The 20,392-nt window shown below is 36.8% G+C and overlaps 4 protein-coding genes across 7 annotated transcripts; 3 read left to right on the top strand and 1 right to left on the bottom strand.

The window, feature by feature from the left end:
* Positions 1–30: 30 nt before the first annotated feature.
* Positions 31–7,793, top strand: LOC140956805 (uncharacterized). 3 transcript variants are annotated; one of them, XM_073413678.1, is made up of 14 exons: positions 31–285; positions 923–992; positions 1,109–1,221; positions 1,329–1,557; positions 1,661–1,920; positions 3,346–3,499; positions 3,849–3,958; positions 4,074–4,161; positions 4,705–5,034; positions 5,109–5,183; positions 5,734–6,353; positions 6,716–6,824; positions 7,091–7,270; positions 7,478–7,793. In XM_073413678.1, the coding sequence occupies exons 4-14, from the start codon at positions 1,393–1,395 to the stop codon at positions 7,652–7,654; spliced, it is 2,268 nt and encodes a 755-aa protein (XP_073269779.1). In that variant the 5' UTR covers positions 31–285; positions 923–992; positions 1,109–1,221; positions 1,329–1,392; the 3' UTR covers positions 7,655–7,793. The 3 variants fall into 3 exon arrangements, with proteins under 3 accessions (XP_073269779.1, XP_073269777.1, XP_073269778.1); XM_073413676.1 differs by having other exon boundaries at positions 891–992; XM_073413677.1 differs by lacking the exon at positions 31–285 and adding an exon at positions 330–544 and having other exon boundaries at positions 891–992.
* Positions 7,794–9,262: 1,469 nt separating this feature from the next.
* LOC140956728 (uncharacterized) lies at positions 9,263–11,214 on the top strand. The gene is made up of 4 exons (XM_073413587.1): positions 9,263–9,451; positions 9,528–10,232; positions 10,653–10,785; positions 10,893–11,214. The coding sequence occupies exons 1-4, from the start codon at positions 9,385–9,387 to the stop codon at positions 11,080–11,082; spliced, it is 1,095 nt and encodes a 364-aa protein (XP_073269688.1). The 5' UTR covers positions 9,263–9,384; the 3' UTR covers positions 11,083–11,214.
* Positions 11,215–11,563: 349 nt separating this feature from the next.
* LOC140957696 (nuclear envelope-associated protein 2-like) lies at positions 11,564–14,272 on the bottom strand. 2 transcript variants are annotated; one of them, XM_073415043.1, is made up of 5 exons: positions 13,649–14,272; positions 13,384–13,491; positions 12,265–12,726; positions 12,073–12,174; positions 11,564–11,990 (listed from the first exon to the last, which is right to left on the bottom strand). In XM_073415043.1, the coding sequence occupies exons 1-5, from the start codon at positions 13,856–13,858 to the stop codon at positions 11,823–11,825; spliced, it is 1,050 nt and encodes a 349-aa protein (XP_073271144.1). In that variant the 5' UTR covers positions 13,859–14,272; the 3' UTR covers positions 11,564–11,822. The 2 variants fall into 2 exon arrangements, with proteins under 2 accessions (XP_073271144.1, XP_073271143.1); XM_073415042.1 differs by having other exon boundaries at positions 13,384–13,494; positions 13,649–14,260.
* Positions 14,273–18,954: 4,682 nt separating this feature from the next.
* On the top strand, positions 18,955–20,363 carry LOC140958045 (uncharacterized). The gene is made up of 2 exons (XM_073415444.1): positions 18,955–19,033; positions 19,714–20,363. The coding sequence occupies exons 1-2, from the start codon at positions 18,955–18,957 to the stop codon at positions 20,361–20,363; spliced, it is 729 nt and encodes a 242-aa protein (XP_073271545.1).
* The last annotated feature ends 29 nt before the right edge of the window (positions 20,364–20,392 follow it).

The raw sequence follows: 20,392 nt of genomic DNA, 5'->3' as shown, positions 1-20,392 counted from the left end.
TAAAAAAAAAACTTAAAATAAATCTCCAACTGAGAAGTTTGCTGTGTAAATCTTGATTTCTCCCCTTCTTCAACCCCAGCCTTTGTCGCCAATTACCTACCTGTATTTTCTAGTTTTCTATATTTTCTAGTTTTTTATTTGATTTTTAGACGAAGAAGTTTGTTTGATTTTAACTGCAATAAGGAATCGATCCGATGATTAGCATATTGTGCGTGAATGATGAAGGAGAAGAATAATGCTACGACATCGTTACTCAGGCGGATTTTGGTGAATTGCTCAGCTGAGGTTCGTTGGTTAATAATTTCTAGGATAGATGTGTGTAAACATTGAAGGGAGATGTTTTCGATTAGAAAGATCGATTCTTTCCGGAACTGTTTTTAGGCTGAGAATGGATGGTGCTAGTTAGATCTGCATCGCGTGCTTTTACTTGCTATCCTGTCAGATACCCATTACCCATTGCTGGATATTGTTATGTTCACTCAATTATATTTTGTAATTCCCCGAATTTGCCGTGGTTGGAATTTGAATCTCAACTTGGTTAGAGGTATAAGATCTAGAGCTTGGCATATTTCTCTTCACTAGTGTCAAGGGTTACATTTTTTTATTGAACTTCAAAATGCAATGTATGAGGGAGGGGGATGGCCCCGTGTTTACTCTGGGAACGCATGCTATGAAAGAAAGTGGTTAGTAGGGTTGAGACTGTTGTAATTTGGCCAGTTTCTTTTCCTTTATTTTCTCCGTCCAGCCTGAACTTCCTTTCCTCGCACTTATCAGGAATCTCATTTTAGGGTCCAATCTGCTCTTCTAAAATTGCTCACTTCGTTTCACGGCTGTTGATAGAATTATTTATCAGCAGATATTGATCCGTTCCATTTTTGTTATTTCTTCAGGCTAAACTGTATGGCAGTTGTGTTGCATCCAGGGTTCCAGAAGTAGAACGGGATATGTGCTCAAAAGAGTTCATTACTTTAAAGTGTTGCATGCAGAGAGTGGTATGATTATTATAGATATCCAGATATATGAAATAGAAATGTTGTCAATATTTCTTATTGTTCTTTTTACTGTTCTTCACTCTTAAGCCTTGATGTGTCTGATTTTTTCTATTCAGCTTCGAGGAAAACATTGACTTCAAGAAATCACATTGTTTGAACTGTGAACTTTTCAATGGCATTGATTGTTCAACTCGGTCTTGAAATGGTGTCATTTCATAAAAGTACTTAGGTATTTGAAAAGATGTTCCTCCTTTGAGTCGTTATAAATGTTCTCTATCATACTTTGGGCTTCTCACTGGTACTCTCACCCGAACCTTAACTTCAAAACTATTACAGGTTAGATCAGTCACAAGGTCGCTTGATTAAATTTTAGCTGCTTAGTTCAAGAAAAGAAATTAAAATGACTGGACCGACATCTTCTTCTAATCGTACATGTCATGGTGGATCTAATGCACTGTCACACGTTTACATCCAATGTCCACCTCTAAGATGCCAACTTCCTGGATCAAGAAGTTTCTTTTATGATGATGGGAATAAGTTACTTCTTGCCTTGACTTCTGACCAGGTATTACGGTTGTCACAATGTAAATATGAATATATGATAATCTGTGTTAAAGTCCAAGACTTCATGTTTTCACCTTTTTTTTATGAATATCCTGCTTTTGTAGGTTTTTTCGTGGAAAACCACTCCATACAATCCATCTGTGGCTCCATCTTCTGATCCAATCAGTGAAGGTTCTGTGCTCTCCATTCGATATTCTTTAGATCTCAAGCTTTTGGCTATCCAAAGATCTAGTCATGAGATTGAGATCTGGAATCAAGAAACGGGAAAAGCATTTAGTCAAAGGTGCAGGTCTGACTCGGAGAAGATTCTCGGTTTTTTCTGGACAGATTGTGCAGTGTGCGATATTGTGTTTGTCAAAACAAGGTATTAATTTCTTTATATTAAAATTAAGCCACAAAACAAGTTTTAAAATTGTGATAGACGAAAACATGAGGCCCAAAGTCCTTTCCTCAAAGTGCGACCGAGACTTCTCTACTGAATCCGGCTTGGTATCCACGGTTAGTAGATAAATTTGAAGGTCAACCCAAACATTTTCACCCAGTATTGTTCTAATTTTGTAGCCTTGAAGCTCCAATATGTTTGGGAGAATCACTTTGGAATATGTGTTTGTTGCCTCACTAATTTCTCCCCCTCTCAAGTCTTGATATAACTTGTATCTCTGTGATGTTTCTATTATATATCATAATTCATCATTGTTTTTCAACATTTTTTATCTTTGTGGCTCTGATTGTGAAGTATTAATTGCATGTGCATCAAATATCGTTCTTGTTTCTTTTTATGACCATCTTGGAAAACATTTCTAGTTCTTTTACTGGAATGAATTGTTCATGCTTGTAGTGGTGTGTTTTCTGTACTCCTTTATGTCACTTGATTCTAAGTCCACTGTGAAATGCAATGCCACAATCATCAATATTTACCTGTAAACTTGACTTATGTTTCGTTTTACATTTTGTGAAGTGTATATCAGAATGTGTACGGCAATTTTCTTCACACATATAGTTTCCAAAATATAATGGTGTTACAGTGCTGATTCTTGGCCACAAAGTTATAGTAATATAGCTAGGTATTGAAAGACAAATCAACAAAGAAAGTGAAAATAATATTGATTGAAATAAACTGAAAGTGTTCCCAGAGATAATTCTCTGTACAAGCAATAAAATTTCTCCCCTAGCCACTGCTAGTATTCTCACCAAACAGATGAAGAAAATGACAGAATGCATAACCGTCCCTTTCCCCTCACATTTAAAGCCCGCTCCTCACCATCTAGATTCTTCAAAGAGAATATACTTTTGGGCCTATTTTGGTATAAGCCCAATATAGTAGGACTTTGTAACAATATTGGAGTTGATAACTAATGGTTTCGTGTGCCTTGCTTCAATAATTACCGTGCCTCCTTGCCTCGTGCCTAGGTTCTAGGAATCAGAGGCCTTGCACCCTTGAAAAGTATGGACAAAGAATTGATGCTTGTTTACTTTTTTAAATCTATAGATGTCCGACAATTTTGAATAAATTTAGCCGCATTCTTCTCTTCGCTTTTATTCTTTAAAAAACACAGTATCTTTTATCATCACTTCAAACTACTTTCCCGTGTTCCATTTACCTTATTGTTTGATGGAAATTTTCCGCCTCTCTAGTATTTTAAGTGGAATCTTTAAATTTCAAAAGTTAAATACTTTTTCCCACTTTTCCTTTCTAGGCATTCGTGATGAAATTTTTAAATCCCATACTGTGAGATTCTTTTGGTTTTATGTCTTGTTTTGGTTTTTCTAAAATCTTATATGATTGCAGCGGACTGGAGTTGTACTCTTACAATTCCGAGTCTCAATCTCTGCACTTGGTTGAGACCAAAAAACAGAATATTAGTTGGTACATCTACACCCATGAAAGCAGATTGGTACTTCTTGCCTCAGGAATGCAGTGCAAGAGTTTTACAGGTTATCAGGTAGGAGCAGCTGTAATCACTTTCTTTCTTCTTTATCCAAAACTTTCTTCTCTTTCCATAAAAAGATTTTTTATGCAATTTCTGAACAATATCTTATTTTAACTTTAGTAGTGAATGATGATTATGAGTAATATATTGGAAGATTAAGGTGAGCTTGTCCCAATTTCTTGAATAAATTACTCCGCCAGTGCTTGTTGACCTTTAATGGCTGATAACCTTTTGTTTGATAATGTGTGCAAAGAGTACTATTCTTCGTGGTGGTTATATTAAGGAACATGTGACTTAAACATAGTTTCTTCATTAAATTTTTCCCTGAGTATGACAAATCTCAATTTTTTTTCCATTCTAGCTGTCATCTGCTGGAACCATCCGCCTACCCAGGTTTGAGATGACCATGACCAAATCTGAGATGAATAGTAAGCCCATTCTTGTTGCTGATGACGTTCATATCATTACTGTGTATGTTTCTTCTCTTTATCTTTTCCTATCTGTGAGGGAAGTTATAGGTTTTTTACCTACTTGGAGTTCAAGTTTTTTCTCCTCTTTGGTTTAATATCTTTTTGTTGATCTACAGGTATGGCAGGATTTATTGCCTGCAGTTCGATAGAGTTGCTATGTTACTTCACTCATATAGGTTTTATCGAGATGCTGTTGTACAACAGGCAAATTTTTAATTCTCATGTGTATTACATTTATGATTATGAATATTATCTTTGTAACAGTGTGAATATTATCTCTGAATAAAATCAGTTGTAAATGCTAAAGCTGTAAATTATCATCAAAGTGTATGTTCCTCCTTTGTTGGAATTTGTGATAGAAAAGAAGCGAAGGAGAAATTCGAACACGAAACTTTCTCTTTACTAACAAACTAGAAACAAAATCTTGACCTAATACTCTTTTCTTACAAACCAAAAATATAACCCTGTCTTGGTATCTCCATATTTTTCTGTCGTTAAATCAAATGAGGGTCTTCTATGATTGATTCCTTGGAATTCTGTGCAATGTAAAAGATTACAGAAAGGGGAACCTGCAAAGGTTGGTTGACACAGATATGTTCTCTGCTGTCTTTGGCATATGCATGTTGTTATTAATGCACCTTCATGTATCATAAGATTATAAACTTAACATATCAGGATATTTGATATTTTCATGTTTCATTTTTTTATATTTTCTTTTTTCTGAAACTATATTATTTTCTATTTCAGGGTTCACTGCCTGTTTACTCTGATAGGATCAGAGTGAGCGTGGTTGACAACATTTTGATTATTCATCAAGTGGATGCAAAGGTTGCTATTTTATACGATATGTATGCAGATACACAAGCACCTGTTTCAGCTCCCCTTCCCCTATTGCTGAGAGGTTTTTCTAGAGCTAACACGACATCCTCTCAATCAACTGGTGAAACTTCTTGCTCATCAGAATCAAATGACCCAAGTGAAGTCTCCATTTATGGAGAGAACTGGAATTTTCTCGTTCCTGATCTTGTGTGTGATGCTTCAACTGGGTTTTTGTGGAAAATTCATGTGGATTTGGAGGCAAGTTTTTCAGATAAGTTCATTCGTAATTTTGTAATATCTTCTACTTTTATCATTACATGCTTCCATTTCAGGCCATATCCGCCAGTTGTTCGGAAGTACCATTCATGCTAGAATTCCTGCAAAGAAGAAGGTTAGAGGCGAGCAAGGTAAAGTGTTGCCATTTGAATTTTTATGATCTCCGTGATATGTTGTGTCCTCTGTTCACAATAAAACATATTTGGTTTAGCTCACATGAAATTTTGATTGACTCAATGATTGAAAGAGACACCAGAATGAAGTAGAACTTAACAGGGAATGAAGTCTGTTAAGTCATGCAATCAGTGTTGATTGCTTATTTCTCCACTCTTAAGACAATGTTTGTTTACCGTTCGGGGCAACATTTTATTTACTGAATACATAAACATATTAACACTATTCTATAATTCTTTCTCATCGCTCAATTCATTTCCAAGAAATACATTTCACGGAAACACTTCATGACAGTTCTCGAAAATTACCCAAGCTTACCCCGGAATTTTCCTATTGAGTATTTTCTAGTGCCTTTTGGGTGTGTTGGGAGGAAAATTTAGCTTGCAGTTAATAGAACTATGTTCTATGTAATGACTATTGAATATAATTGACAAAAAAATTACTTTTGAGATATCCCCGCTAGCCAACTCATTTTTGTTATTAATCTGTCAATTTTGATGGTTTCAGGCTAAGCAGTTGTGCTTAGCTATTGCCAGAACTATTATTTTGGAACGAAGGCCAGTCCCCATGGTTGCCAAGGCATTAGACATTTTCCTCATGGCATACAATCATGCAATAAAAACAGGCACCTATAACAAGAGGACCAAAGAAGAGGAAACATCAGCCTCTGGTGTTTCCAATATAGATATCCCTCCTGTGGTTGTTGATGAGTCCAGTGGATTAGATGCATCTGGGAAGTCCATCAGAAACGAACCTGAAACTGGTGTTGGGAATGAATCTTATAACAAATCTAGCTTTTCAGCTTCGGACTCTGATGGTACAGCGAGTTCCGCATCTAACCAAATGAAATCACATGTTATGATTTCATCAACTGGTAAATCAGAGATGGGGTACGTAATGGAGTACAAAGCATCTGGACTGAATGCTTCTGCTGCTGGGCAAGTACAAATTCTTGAGCCTGGTAACGTCCACTTCAATAATAATGCTTCTGATGTGCCGGAGTCCCATTCAACTTCGGCTGTAATTTCATCAGCGGATGTGCATCAATTTGTGTTTGCCCCTATCGAGGAAGAGATGGCAGGGGATGGATCTTACTTGGTGGCTGTGATGGTTGAGTTTATACGGAGGTAAGCTTGACCAAACTATCTTCTCAGATTGCAATATCTTGTAAATTACCGTGTATGGATTTGTGCTACTTCTTTCAGTCTGAAAATAAAAGCAAGTTATAAAGTGGCAGATAGACTTCTGTAGGAAATTCCATGGAGAAATAAATACTCTTTAGAAGTAAAATAGGAGACCTTTCATCTTTCCTGTTCGGCCTTCTCTCTGTGATGTTGGCTTGAGCAGTCACCTGATCATTGTTAAGTAAAAGCTGTGCTCTTTTTTCTTGATTTGGCTCTTTGCCTTCCATTTATTGGTTGAGACTTGAGAATGTTGTCGTTCCCGCTCGAGTTATTGATAGATTTATCCTTTGTCTCCATAATGGCAGGGTTAGCTTGGAAAAACTAAAAGTGCAACCTAATACCTATGTTTTGATGGTACAAATACTAATTCGGGATGATAATTATGCTGAACTTGGAATGCTTATCACGAACAAGGTAACACTTGGATTTGTATGTTTGTGTCATTAATTTCAAGAGAAGGTTGATTGGGCTGGTCAGCTGAGATGTAAGATGATGTGCGCCCCCACCACTATATGCCTTAAGTCCACCAAAATCCCTTTTAATCGGATCTTGTCCTAGTACTTCTACTTTCACTCCCCTAAAATGCCTCAAATAACTTCAGCCAACTTACTCCTGGGACTGCTCTAATAGTTCATGTCTGATTTGAGTCAACTACATAACTTAGATGCCCCATAATGCAGATTATTGAGCCTTCAAGAGAAGTGGCATTGCAGCTTCTCGAGTCTGGACGTCAGAACTTTCAAATAAGAAAGTTGGGCATGGCTATGCTTAGACAACTCTCGTTTCATCATGACCATGTGATGTTGCTTGTACAAGATGGGTATTATCTTGAAGCTCTTCGTTTTGCACGAAAGAATAAGGTAAAAGATTATATTTTTACCTGGATTGTTTTACATGAAAACTGTTATCGATGCTTGTGGTCATCTGCACAAAAAAAAAAAAATTTGCAATTTCCTTTCCGCTATCGTTCCGAGTAAATACTGTCTACGTGCTAAGGACATGTAAATACGAGGTTTCTCGACTCCTTTCATCAAATTTGACTTGACTATAAACTTGGGGAATTTCAGGTTAACACAGTTCAGCCATCGCTGTTTCTTGAAGCAGCTTGTGCTGCTGATGATCCACAACACCTAGCTGCAGTCCTAAGATTCTTGTCCGATTTCATACCTGGATTTAAGAGCACTTCGGATCACCACATGTACCGTCGCATTGTTGCTGATATGAGTCCCTCAGTGGCTGCCTGAGGTGCATGACATGCAAGAACAATTCATTTTGCCCGACTGTTGGACCTTTATACTATAATAAGATACTAAGGCATTGAGACGGCGTAATATACGTTCCATATTTAATATAATCAATGAATAAATCTCTCTTTTTCCAATATACATTGGTAATAAATTACTCGAAATTTTAAGTCAAAAAGGTTTAACAGATACGTTATAAATACATTTTTCTTAATTAGTGAATACGCTCGATAAAATTTTAAAACAAGTTAGCAATTTTAATTGATATTGAATGGTTTTCATCGTAAATTCGACTTCAGTTAGATCAACGACAAAAAATAAATAAAATTGATAAGCTTATAAATTTAATATATTTTTAAAAAATTTATGTGCAAAAATTGAGTAGCTTATATTTTACCGTTATTATTTTTTAGATGCAATAATTTCTCTTCCTAAGATAACGAATGAAGTGTGGTACTTGAGCTGTAGTTGATTTAAAATATTTGAGTTACATTTTCAGTATTGGTCACAACTTTTGGAAAAGTAACAAACGTTTTATCTAGAATTGATATCAAAATCGAGCTCACATGTTTGATTTATTTGTAACGTTACTTTACGTGAGTTTTTCTTTGGTTAATAAAACTTCTTATTGAGTTCTATATTCTATCTTCATTTTTGTTCATTCAAATCAAGTCAAGTTCTATCATGTTGGTTTCATGACAATAAAACTACAAAGTGGAATAACCCTCTTTTGAATGTTAGTATTAAAAAAAAACTCCATTTGAATAGAAAAGACATTGTTAACGTGATTTTGAGATATCTATCCTAATTTCCTCATGCTAGCTAGTGGCCAAGCACATTACATGCAAGGGTGAAAGCATCAACTTTCTAGGTACGGTGCCAAGATATATATGAATGTAGCAGTCAGTGGGTGTGTGCGTGGAGCAGAGAATCTAAACCCTCGAAAGAGATTTTAAGTTTATCCATAAATTTTTTTTAAAAAAAAAGTAGCTTTGATTGTCAAAGAATGAGTCATTTTAGCACCACAATTACTAATTTCATTGAGCTCACATGCATGGATCGGACATGATCGTGTGGAGATGATAAACTTCTTTTTCCATCTGTCATGTGAATATGTCATCACTTTTTTTCTAGTTTAAATTTCTTATATAATTTTCTTTTAACAAATTGTTCTTTTCTAGCCATTTATACTTCGTTTTAGTTGCATTTTCATAGTGGATTTCATACGTATATGTTGTTGGAAAGCAAACTGATTATCCTTGCTACATAAGGAGTGATTCCCTCATTAATCTAATACGAGTCCCTCATATTTTTATAGAAGTTGACATATCGGTATTTCAAAGACTAACTTTTGACATCATCATCGTCAGAAGAGAAATAATCTACCATATAATAATCCCAATTTTAATCCCAGTATATTAAGCTCAATTTTCGGAAATTGGCAACAATTATACATATCTTGATTCTTTCCACTATTGATAAGCAAATACATATTCAAATTTCATTCTTCGTGACAAAGGAAGCACTTTTCTTTTGCTGTAGAGATATAATCCTTCCTTTACTTTATCCTACTTTCCTCAACTTTTATGCATTTGTCTTCAAACTTTTTCTATCTATTTCTAAATGGCCAACTTGTTGCTTTTCTTGTGCCATACATACATATATTGTATGCCAACCCCTTCACATTCGGATATCCCATTCAACTCAGAAAGAAAGACACCTTCATTCAAATGGATACTGCAGCTTCGATATCTACCTTCTGTTTCCTTCTGGCGATTCGCATTTCGTGCTCCTCTGGTAAGAGTTATAGTGCATGTCTTGTTTGATTCGTAACATGGGGAATGAAAATTCACTCCATTTGCTACATCTGTAGGATCATTGCACATTCTGGTTAAGGATTTTAAGCAGAATGAACTCGGAATGAAAGATGAACATACACTCCATATATCACGAAAGGGATTAGTCGGAAACATTCGGCACGATTTCACCAATCCCTCTGTTACTCCCTATCCCACCACTCCCATAACCAATCCAGTCACTGCTCCTCCTATAACAAATCCTGTGACCACTCCTGCTACTGCTACCGTCCCACCCAGTACCTCGTCTCCGGTGACGGTCACCATTCCCTCGGTCAATCCTGTTCCCATTACAAATCCAGCCAATCCCACAATGCCTATAACCAATCCTGTCACCACTCCTAGCACAACTTACAACAACCCAGTAGGTCAACCGGTGACCAATATTAATCCTGGGACAACATATCCAAATCCAACAGTCCCAGTCACGACCCCAGTGGTGGCTCAGCCCGTGACCACCACCAATGCACCAGCCGTTCCAGGGCAGAGTTGGTGTGTTGCCCGGAGTGGAGTGGCGGAAACTGATGTTCAGGCAGCACTCGACTATGCATGCGGGATCGGGGGAGCAGATTGTGCAGCAATCCAGCAGGGTGGAAGCTGCTACAATCCAAACACTATGCAGAATCATGCATCGTATGCATTCAATAGCTATTATCAGAGAAATCCAGTGCAAACTAGCTGTGACTTTGGGGCCACTGCTTTCATCACAAATATGAATCCAAGTAAGTAAACATAAACATTATCAAGAAAAACATAAACATTATCAAGAAAAAATGTGATTTTTAATAGTTTAGGCACATGATTTTCCATTTTAGGCGATGTACATATTTTGTAACAATCAAATATTTTGACGACTCTTTTAGTCTAAATTAATGTTCTAATTTTCATGTCAATACATCTCAATTTATAATAATTTTTTGGCTAAATTTAATATTTCGTACATGGGGAATACTGTCAAATGATTTTAATCAAATTTGAATTAAGAAATAATCACCTTTTGTTAGAATAAACACGGCCACAAGCTAGCAATTTATAAATGAATAAATTTTTTTAATGTAATTTTTGTTAGAATTTTACAATTTTTGCAGAGTTAAGCCCCTATTTTCTTGAATATTTGATAACCAGTTCTACATCTTATATAGGTTCAGGTTCTTGCATTTATCACACATGGTCATCTTCCTCTGCATTACCCAACTCAGTAGCTCCTCCGATCACGACGAATCCAACTACGAGTCCTACGACAGTACCAGCTTCATCCGGAGCTACCCCGGTTAGGTAAAAACCCAAGGATTCAATAATTTTTCATTGCCATGAATTCAGTTACATTTTATTAAAGATTAGTGGTTCCATCTAAGTTCTAGTTGCATTTTAAACTTTTGCAGCTCAGGCACTCCTCCAGTAATCTTCCCTACAGGCACCCCGGCTTTGGGTGGTGCCGCCACCGGGTACAGTGAAATGCCACCCATGGCAAACACTTCTTCCACTTCCATGTCGAATGGGTTGCAGCCCTTTATCGGCTACGTTGCTATGATGACATCTCTTATCACATGGAAACTCATTTTGGATTTATAGAGACAAGCACTCAGATCCGAAGCTTATTGTTGGGCACGCAAATGAGTCAGTTTTGGGTGTACAGTTTTTGCAGGAAACACAGTCAAGAATTGATCTTATTAGTATTTCAATATTACATGTCCGAAACCCAAATCCGATGGCTAATTTAGGACAGGAGGTATTTGGTCTTGATCCATAATAGATCACCTTATGAACTGGGTAATTGGCCGATACGAGGTAATTGGCCGACATATATATATGTATTTATATATAGCCACATCAAATATGAAACTTCTTGCATGATTCTGACCAACAATCATCGTAAAATTTGTCCTTTCATGTAGTGTGTGTACACATAATGTCAAATCAAACAAGTAAACTTTCGNAAAATACCAACATGACTAGTTCAACGCAGCTTCTGCAGTAAAAAGTGTCATTTTCTCAATAAAATATATTAGAAAAAATATCTTAAACAATTATCAAAGAAACTAAGCACACACACATCAATCAATAGGATACTCATAACTTAGACGAGCAAAATGTGAGCTTGCTTCCACATATTTTGACTTTCAAAGGAAAGGTGGCCGACACCATTCTAATAATTGAAGGTGCTTAGCTGTTTAATAACCATTTGACAAACACCTCTACACATACAAAACAAAACATGATTTCCCCACTACTTCCCTAGCTACCTTCCTCCTCCACTTCTATCCACCTAATTCTAATGTACAAGATAACCTCAGGAATTTAACAAGCTTACATTACCGCTTTGAAAACATTACCAGGATCAACATCGACATCGAAACTACAATCTTGAAACCTGAAGTCTCCCACAAATTCGGCTTTTCACTGCTCGGTGGTGTACCCTGTTGCTTGGCTGCCAATTGATCTCTAAGTTCCTTCAATGCTCTATCCCTTCGCTCTCCCATCTGCTTATCACACACAAATAAAGAGTGTCAATTGTTCATCTATGTGTTTGCGAAAATATACCAGATATGGAAGTGGTATTACTCTTTGGAGCTTGCGAGTTTGAGCTCGTGCTTCTTGGAGACAAAATTCTAACTTGAGAACTTTCTTTTTCAACTCTTGATCGGCTCTGTGGTGCTTCTCCAGCTGACAGATAAACAAGATAGAGATCATTTCATATGCAAAGATGAGTCAAGCTGAGTGTTGCTACACCAATAAAGTAGAACAAGGACGGACCTGAGATTCAAGCTCTTTAGTCTTAAGCTTCCAATGGGCAGACATGATCCTGATTTCATCTCTTAGCTTAGATATTTCATCGTCCTTTACGCTCAAAAGCTTATTAATCTTTTCAAAATTTTTCGGGGAAAACTCATCCAAGATTTTCCGAACGTCGTGATCTTTACTTGCTCCAGTCATGGCTAGTGCTTGCATGATCTCGCGCTCGACTCTTGAAACTTCGTCTTTTAGTTGCATTTGGGAGAATTCTCTTGCTCGAAGATCATTCTGCAAAAGATCTAATTGTTCTCCCAGCTTACTTACAAGACTCTCGTGACCCTTCAACGAGCAATTCTTTTCTTCGAGTTCTTTTACCAATGCCAAACATTGTAAATGTGCTGACTGAGCAGATACTGCACTCGCATCTGCTGTTGCTTTAGTGGCTGAAAGCTGCAATCTAAGATCATCCAACTCCTTCACATACTGCAGCAAATAACAAAATAATGAAATTATTGCATTACGAGAAAGCACAAATAATTGTATGGAGATGACAGTAACAGGGATCATATGTCAAATAAAGCACTCAAAGAAAAATTAAATGTGAATTAAATAAATTTGTTTTATTCAAACATAGAAAAATCGAAAATTAGAGATGAAAACCTTGATAATGTAATGTCGGTGCCAGCAAAACTTTAACTTGAGCGACAAATGAGATAACTACTAATGTGTACATGCACACAAGTGAACTAGAAATGAGAAAAAATAAATCAAGAAATAAATCAATCATTTCTAAAGCAAGCACATTGAAGGACATTAATATATGTTCAAGATTCCTCTTTCTTCCAACTAGACGATATTAAAAAGGAGACAAGATCCTGAAATCATTCAAACCACCAAACTTCTATTCAGGTGAGACAATCTTCAAGAAAACACACATTTGAATACGATTTTCAATTTCCAAATGGAACAAACAAGAAAAGCCAAAAAGAAACTCCAAAAGATGAGCATCGTAATTTTTTGCCTACAGATCTACAAAATATAACCCTCAAAATCCTATTCAATACCAATATTAAGAGGAAAAAGAAACAGGACAATATAAAAATTTGCTAATCATGCCAAGAATTAGCATTTTAGCAGTACCATCTCAGCCGCAGATGTGGAAGCCTGCAGCTGCAAATTTCTCTCCTCTAAGCTCTTCTGCAATTTCACTCTCTCAATTTCCAAGTTCATAGCTTTAGTTTCTGCTTCCTGCTAATTACAAGTTAAAATGTCAATAAAAGCAGAGAACCCACGAATAGCAGAACAATCCCAATCCCTTCAGAGAACCAAACACAAAAACATAAAAATCACTTCATATATCTCATTTACTGCTTGCGATAAAGTGAACAAGAATCCTTTCCCATACATGTCTATTAAGGGTTTCCTTAGCAAAAGACTGCTCCTGAGAAGCCAGGCGGCCGCGCACCTCCTTGAGCTCGGCCGCGAGCGACACCACGTTCCGCCGGAAACTCTGCTTCTTCTCACTCAGATCCTTCAGCAGCGGATCCACCTCTCTCACCACCACCGCCGCCTCCTCCTTGGATGAAGGCTGCGTCGGAATCTCCGATGCTGACATCACTCCTACGCTTCTTGAAACCCAAAAGAGTAGAGTTTTATTAGTTCACACCTCTAGGGAAAGGGACTTAACCCACACATACAAATATTGCCGACTGCATGTGAACACGTTGCGTGAAGTGTTAATTAACGCAAGCGACAGATTTTCAAAAAATCTTCTAATCGAATAGAAGCCTAGAAATTTATTACAACTATATTTCTTCCCAGTTGACTATTTATTTTTTATTTATCGTATTTACTCTACTAACAGTTGGAAAATTCAAAATAAAAATTTGAACTTGGTAAAACAAATCTCAAGAAATAAATAAAAAAAAGCGGAAAATTAAAAGCAGCTGACAATTGCCTGTTCGCATGCAAAAAGCTTCGATTAAACCAAAATTTCACCAGAAAATGACTCAAAAAAAGGGGAAAAAATTAAATGGGCAAGCGTGATTAGAGAGGGAGACTGATGGGTAGACGAAAAATCAATGTGACAGCATTTAAAGCACCGATTCGATTCTTCTCCACTAAATAAATTAAAAATAAAAATACAATTAAAAATAAAAATAAAAATCAAGTAAATTACAATCAATTGAATTTATTAGCGATTTAGCAGTAATTGATTCGTGGCGGAGATGGGTTTGATTTACCTGTTTGTGACGGCTGGAGACATGAAATGGAGGAGGAATCGCGTGATTTAACTTAAGACAAGGTGGCGGAAGCTGAGGTTCGGATGTCTCGAGCCTCGGTGTCGCAAAGCAGACAATATTCGAACCTGCTTCGGATTGACCTTAGCGCGGCAAATATGAAATTTTTGGTATGCCCCAATGGGAGGCAGAAAAGTTTATGGACTGGGCTGAGCCTTATTGGGCTCGTACTCGGCGGCCCACATTATATTCACATCCAATTGCTTTACCAACAAATAATTTTTTATTTTTAGGTTTTTAGATGATTTGATATGATTCTATTTAAATTTGTATCCAATTTATGGAAAAGCGCTCAAAACAGCCCCAAATCTTCACCCAAAACTCGTAGGGAGTGTTGGTAACCTTTAAAAAAACTAAAAAGTGATTACGACTATCTTACGGACGAATCTGTCACACAATGCTTATCTGGTGTATTTTACGTTGTTGACGTGATTTGCATGTTACTATGTTCAGCCCTGACGTTTATCCAATATACGTCTACGAATAGCGGTTGGGACTTCTCCCGTTATAAAAAAAAACATTTATGAACTTTTTTTTAACAAATTTATCAATATTATTTCTTATTCGACAAAAAATTGTGTGAGACGGTCTCATAGGTCGTATTTTTTGAGACGTATCTCTTAATTGGGTCATCCATGAAAAAGTATTACTTTTTATTGTGAATATCGGTAGAATTAACCCGTCTCACAGATAAAGATTCGTGAGACCGTCTGACAAGAGACCTACTCTTCTTATTGTCTATATCTGGTTATTTGCCCGAATCCTACATCTTAATTCTTATCTCTTATCGTAAGAAACTGTTATAATTAATAACGATATTAGTAACAGTAATTATTTCGTCATTATTATTATTATTATTATTAGAGTATTATTAATATCATTACAAGTTGTTGAGTTATCGGTGATAATAATTTTAATGGTAGTAGTTTTATATTTTAAAAAAATAATAACAACAGTCCAAATACTTTATAGTTAAAATAATTAAAAGTTATTAATATAATATATTAAAATAATTATTTTTGTAGGTAAATTCAGCAATAAAAAATTTAAGCACAACACTCTGGTGAGCAAAGCAATAAATGGATTAGGTTGAATTAATGAAGTGTTGATTTTGTCCCAAATACTTGGTCAATTATATTTGGACATTTTGAGTTAAGAATTTTAAATCTCTGTCTTTTGAGCTTGTTTGGTTTAAATATTTTAGAATGGATTTTAAGTTTTTTAACTATCATTTTAAGATATTTATCGACTGACGACAGTGGATTTCAAATTCATTCATTTATAAGTCGGAATTAAAAAATTCATTTTATATTTCAAAGAATTGAAATTTTGATATATTTTTTAGAGGAAAAAAAAAAATTGGGTTGGCATAGGTGTGATAAGAGACGACAATTGACTGTTTCCTACAACTTACTCTCATCCGTTCATGTCTTTTAAGTAATATAATTAATATGATATATTAAAGTTATGTTAATGTTATGTACTTTTTTTTGGGGATAAAATGTTATGTATATGTTAGAATTATCAATATTGAACAATGAATTGTTTTTTAGGTTTGATTTCGTTTAAAATTTGAAATATTTGTGTCAAATGTGATAAAAGTATTATGGGATGATTCTTAAATAAATTGATTAAAAAAAAAAACTATGCAATTGATGTCTTAAAATAATTTTAAATAATATATATTAAATAAAATAATTTAATTTTACATGGTTATTGGATTATGGCTTGCTTGTATGGAAAATATTTATATATGTTTTCATGAGTTTTTGATGTGTATGTTTCACGTGGATCGTCCGGGCTGTTGTAGTTGTGTATGGGCAAGTAATAAGATGTGTTTAGATGTTGTTTATCGGTCCTTGTAAGGTCGGAAAATGGGCTGGTCGTGCATAAGAAGCGAGGAGCGTAGCTGCTGCCGAAAAGCATGTGGGCTGCTGTTTTGGGTTTGACCCATGGGTTTTTAGGCTAGGGACGAGTTGAGGACTCTTTCTAGGGTCTGGACCATGTATTAGGGTGTTAAGATGGGCCTGGTCTTGGTCAGTTATGGTTTGGTCGGGTAGGAAAGTCGTTGGAAATAAGAAGTGACAGCTACATGCATGGAACCCGCGGTAGACGCTGTCATGGCTTGCATGATCTACGGCCTTTGCATGCAACCTGAGTTGGTAAGGGTTGTATCAGTGGCTTGGTTAGGGTCTAAGGTGATGGTCTAGAGCTTGTTTAAGGGATGGTTCGAGCTGTGGCTTGTTTGGAGCCGTAAGGAACCCGAACGTGTCAAAATTGCGTCGAATAGAGCATAGAATGAGTCTCGATTTGCATGGCTTGTATGCAATGGTTTGGGCTGTTCCAGAGGTGTTCCTAAGGGTCTGGACAGCAGGTTAGGATTTTGGTTAAGGGTGAGTCGAGTCCCGAGTCGTTTGGTAAGTCGTAAATTGTTTTATTTAATTCGGGAGTTGTATGGGTAAGATGTAGGTTTATGGGCTTGTAAGTTTTAAGTTTGGGCAGCATACCTGGGGTTCGATTTAACGAGGTTCACGACGTTAGTAAATAAATATAACGTGCAAAAATATTTATTTTTGAGATATGTAAGTTGTGTTGTGGCCAAATTATGCATGTGCAGGTCTGGAAATCGGAGAACATGTCTGGGGATCTTTTCAACATATCTTATGATTGGTAGTAGATATCCAATCCAAGGGCTGTGGTGATCCTTGTCAGCCAAACGCTGTGGTGTTAGTTTAATCAAACGAATTATATTATGGGGCCACATTTCATTGAGCATAACTCTATGCAAAATGTTTAAGTTTATGTTATGTCAAGCAAAGCATGTTTTATGAAATTGTTTATGCAAGAAAGTCATTTTATATTTATTTATGCCTATGTAATTTAGGTATCAAGTATGTTTAAATTGCATGAATTTTTATTATGTAGTATTTGCGATTCACGGTTTATGAATGTGAGTCTTTAAAATCACTATACTTGATTGATGCAGATGACGTTGTTGAGGAGGCTAGAAGTTATGACCAGTGAGCACGCTCGGACCGTAGGCAGTGCACCCCCGATGGCCTTGCAGTTTATTAGGTTTATGCTTGTTAAAACTGATTCAATACTCTGATTTATTTTATTGTATTTTTGTTGGAAAACAAATTATTTCTTTGGGTGTTTTAAAATATTTTATGGATGTCGACGTGAATCATTTTCACACCTCGAAATAATCAGTATATGAATTTATTTCAAAATTTAAGGTTTAATTACTGAGAATTTTTGAAAACTATGTGTAGGTATTTATTGAGTTTAAAAGTTAAAAATTAAGTAGTAAGTGAGGGTCGTTACAGTTGGTATCAGAGCAAGGTCCTAATAAAGGGTTATGCCTACTGCCGGTTACAAGAAGCTTAGGAAGTCACACCTCAAGTCGTAAGTTTTTACAATTTTACATGTAATAGGTATTGAAGTATGAGTTTTTTTGATTGTATATTTGATTTTGAATCGCATTTAGTATGATATATGGATATTATTGTCATGCATTTTCGTTACGCGTTGGATTGTGGAACAGTATACCTCCCAGACGTATAGTTGATCGTGAGAATCGTGTTGGTCATGAGGAGGAGAGGGTTTCCCCTCTACGTCCACCACCAGATCTTCAGCCACAGATGATTGTTGGCATGACCCAGTTCTTTGTACAATTTGCTGGGAACAATGCGGAGGTGGAGTGGAGGACGAGGCTGGAAGCAGTTTATGAGCGCTTTCGCAAGATGGACCCCCAAGGACTTTTTGGGGACAACGGATCCTATGGTGGCAGAGGGTTGGATTAGATCCATAGAGGTGATCTTTACCTTTATGGAATTACAGGATGCCGATAGAGTTAGATGTGCCACTTACCTGTTGAAGGATGATGCTAGACTGTGGTGGGAAGGAGTATCAGTGACTGTGAACCTTGAGACCTTTACTCGAGAGGGCTTCAAGGAAGTGTTTTATCCGAAGTACTTCACTGATGATATTCGCTTCAGTCTGACTATGGAGTTTATGACGCTAAGGCAGGGGAACCGCACTGTGGTGGAATTTGTGAAGAAGTTTGAGCAGGGGTGTCACTTTGTGCCCATGATTTCAAATAATCCAAGGGAGAAGTTGAGGCACTTTCTAGATGGTTTGTGGCTTATATTGTGCCGTGATGTTCGTGTGGCTGGTCCTACAACCTTCTTTGTTGCTGTGACTAGAGCCTTAGCAGCTGAGTAGGATCAGAGGGACATTGAGAACGACAACCAGAGCAAAAGGCCTTATCAGACGCATCATCATCAGCCTCAACAGTCGAGTAAGAAGCCATTTCACGGGCAATTCAAATGCAAGGGACAGAAACCCTAGAAGAAGGCTACTCAGAAGCCTAATGCTTATCCTTGGAGCCCAAAGTGCAATCGCCAGCATGAGGGAGCTTGCTTATGGGGGACAGGAAAATGATTTAAGTGTGGAGATCCGAGTCATATGCTTAAAGATTGCCCATAGTTGAAGCAGCCGACTCAGGGGCGAGTCTTTGCTATGCATGTCGTGTAGGCAAACCTAGACACTACTCTCCTTACAAGTATTATAATTAATTCAGCTCATTATAGTTGATTGGAATTTGGGATGCATGGTTCGAAATTTTTGGATGCATGTGAGTAAGCAGGGGCGGAGCCAGGATCTTGGTTCAGTGTAGGCAATAATATATTATAATTAATAAAGCAAAAAAAAAAAAGCACTGATTAATGACAACTAAAAATAATGTGTCATAAAGTTTGAACACAAGTTACGCACAACAAGTAGCATTGATAATTAATGGGAAAACGTCAGAAAAATTACGAACAACAGCGTGCACAAAATCCAAAAGCAAAACAAAATATGATATAAAATATAAAATATACGTTCGAAAAATAAGCACGAATTCATTATCGATTGGAAAAAGCATAAAATTATAAAATAATTGAATGATCGACAAACATTGAACGAAAAAACAAACCTAAAATTTGGTGACATTTTGGATTTTTTAGAGNATATATATATATATATATATAAACATATAAATAAATTTTTTTTTTAGCCCAGTGTGGGCACCGGCCCACACTGGGCCTATGCTGGCTCCGCCCTTGTGAGTAAGTATAGTAATTTGAGAATTGTTGAGTTTAGTGTTATGTTAATATTATCTCAGGAAGGATTTTTATAGCGGGAGTAGTCACGAATGCTTTGTTAGATTCCAAAGCTACTCATTCATTTATATCAGATAGTTTTGTGAGTTATTTGGGAGTCAAGCCCACCAGGCTCGACGTAAATTATTCTGTTACAGGCCCATCTGGGGGAGAATTGTCAGCTTCTAGTGTGGTCATGGACATAGATCTCGAGCTACAGGGCCACACAGTCTACGCCGATCTTATTGTACTGCTGATGCCAGAGTTTGACATTATTCTGATTATGGATTGGTTGTCGAAGAATGGAGTGTTAATCGACTTGCAACGTAGGTCGGTATTGGTTAGACAGCTAGGTATGGAGAAATTTGTATTCGAGCCAGATGGATACAGAAATCTACCTCGGATGATATCATGCGTCTGGGCAAGGATGCTTATGTATAAGAGATGCCAGACATTTTTAGCGAGCATTATTTCAGCCCCCGATACAACCAGTAAATCCTTAACAGACATCCCAGTTGTCAGAGACTTTCCTGACGCGTTTCCTGACGACATTGTGGGTATTCTACCTGAGCGTGAAGTGGAGTTTTCGATTGATCTTATGCCAGGTACCGTGCCAATCTCCAAGGCACCGTATCGATTAGCGCCAGCTGAAATGAAAGAGAGCAAACAATAGATACATGAGCTACTAGATAAAGGATTCAT

This window comes from Primulina huaijiensis, chromosome 14 (genome assembly GCF_012295235.1).
Source record: "Primulina huaijiensis isolate GDHJ02 chromosome 14, ASM1229523v2, whole genome shotgun sequence".
NCBI classification, from domain to species: Eukaryota; Viridiplantae; Streptophyta; class Magnoliopsida; order Lamiales; family Gesneriaceae; genus Primulina; species Primulina huaijiensis.
This window is presented reverse-complemented; position numbering and strand designations above follow the sequence as displayed.

Coding starts and splice junctions, on each gene's coding strand:
- LOC140956805 (XM_073413678.1), top strand. CDS start 1,393: ATGACTGGACCGACATCTTCTTCTAATCGTACATGTCATGGTGGATCT. Junction 3,500..3,848: donor AGAGTTTTACAGGTTATCAG/GTAGGAGCAGCT, acceptor TTTCCATTCTAG/CTGTCATCTGCTGGAACCAT. Junction 5,035..5,108: donor AAATTCATGTGGATTTGGAG/GCAAGTTTTTCA, acceptor CTTCCATTTCAG/GCCATATCCGCCAGTTGTTC.
- LOC140957696 (XM_073415042.1), bottom strand. CDS start 13,858: ATGTCAGCATCGGAGATTCCGACGCAGCCTTCATCCAAGGAGGAGGCG. Junction 13,495..13,648: donor AGGAAACCCTTAATAGACAT/GTATGGGAAAGG, acceptor ACTTGTAATTAG/CAGGAAGCAGAAACTAAAGC. Junction 12,727..13,383: donor CCACATCTGCGGCTGAGATG/GTACTGCTAAAA, acceptor TATTTGCTGCAG/TATGTGAAGGAGTTGGATGA.
- LOC140956728 (XM_073413587.1), top strand. CDS start 9,385: ATGGATACTGCAGCTTCGATATCTACCTTCTGTTTCCTTCTGGCGATT. Junction 9,452..9,527: donor TCGCATTTCGTGCTCCTCTG/GTAAGAGTTATA, acceptor CTACATCTGTAG/GATCATTGCACATTCTGGTT. Junction 10,786..10,892: donor TCCGGAGCTACCCCGGTTAG/GTAAAAACCCAA, acceptor AAACTTTTGCAG/CTCAGGCACTCCTCCAGTAA.
- LOC140958045 (XM_073415444.1), top strand. CDS start 18,955: ATGAGGGAGCTTGCTTATGGGGGACAGGAAAATGATTTAAGTGTGGAG. Junction 19,034..19,713: donor ATGCTTAAAGATTGCCCATA/GTTGAAGCAGCC, acceptor ATATTATCTCAG/GAAGGATTTTTATAGCGGGA.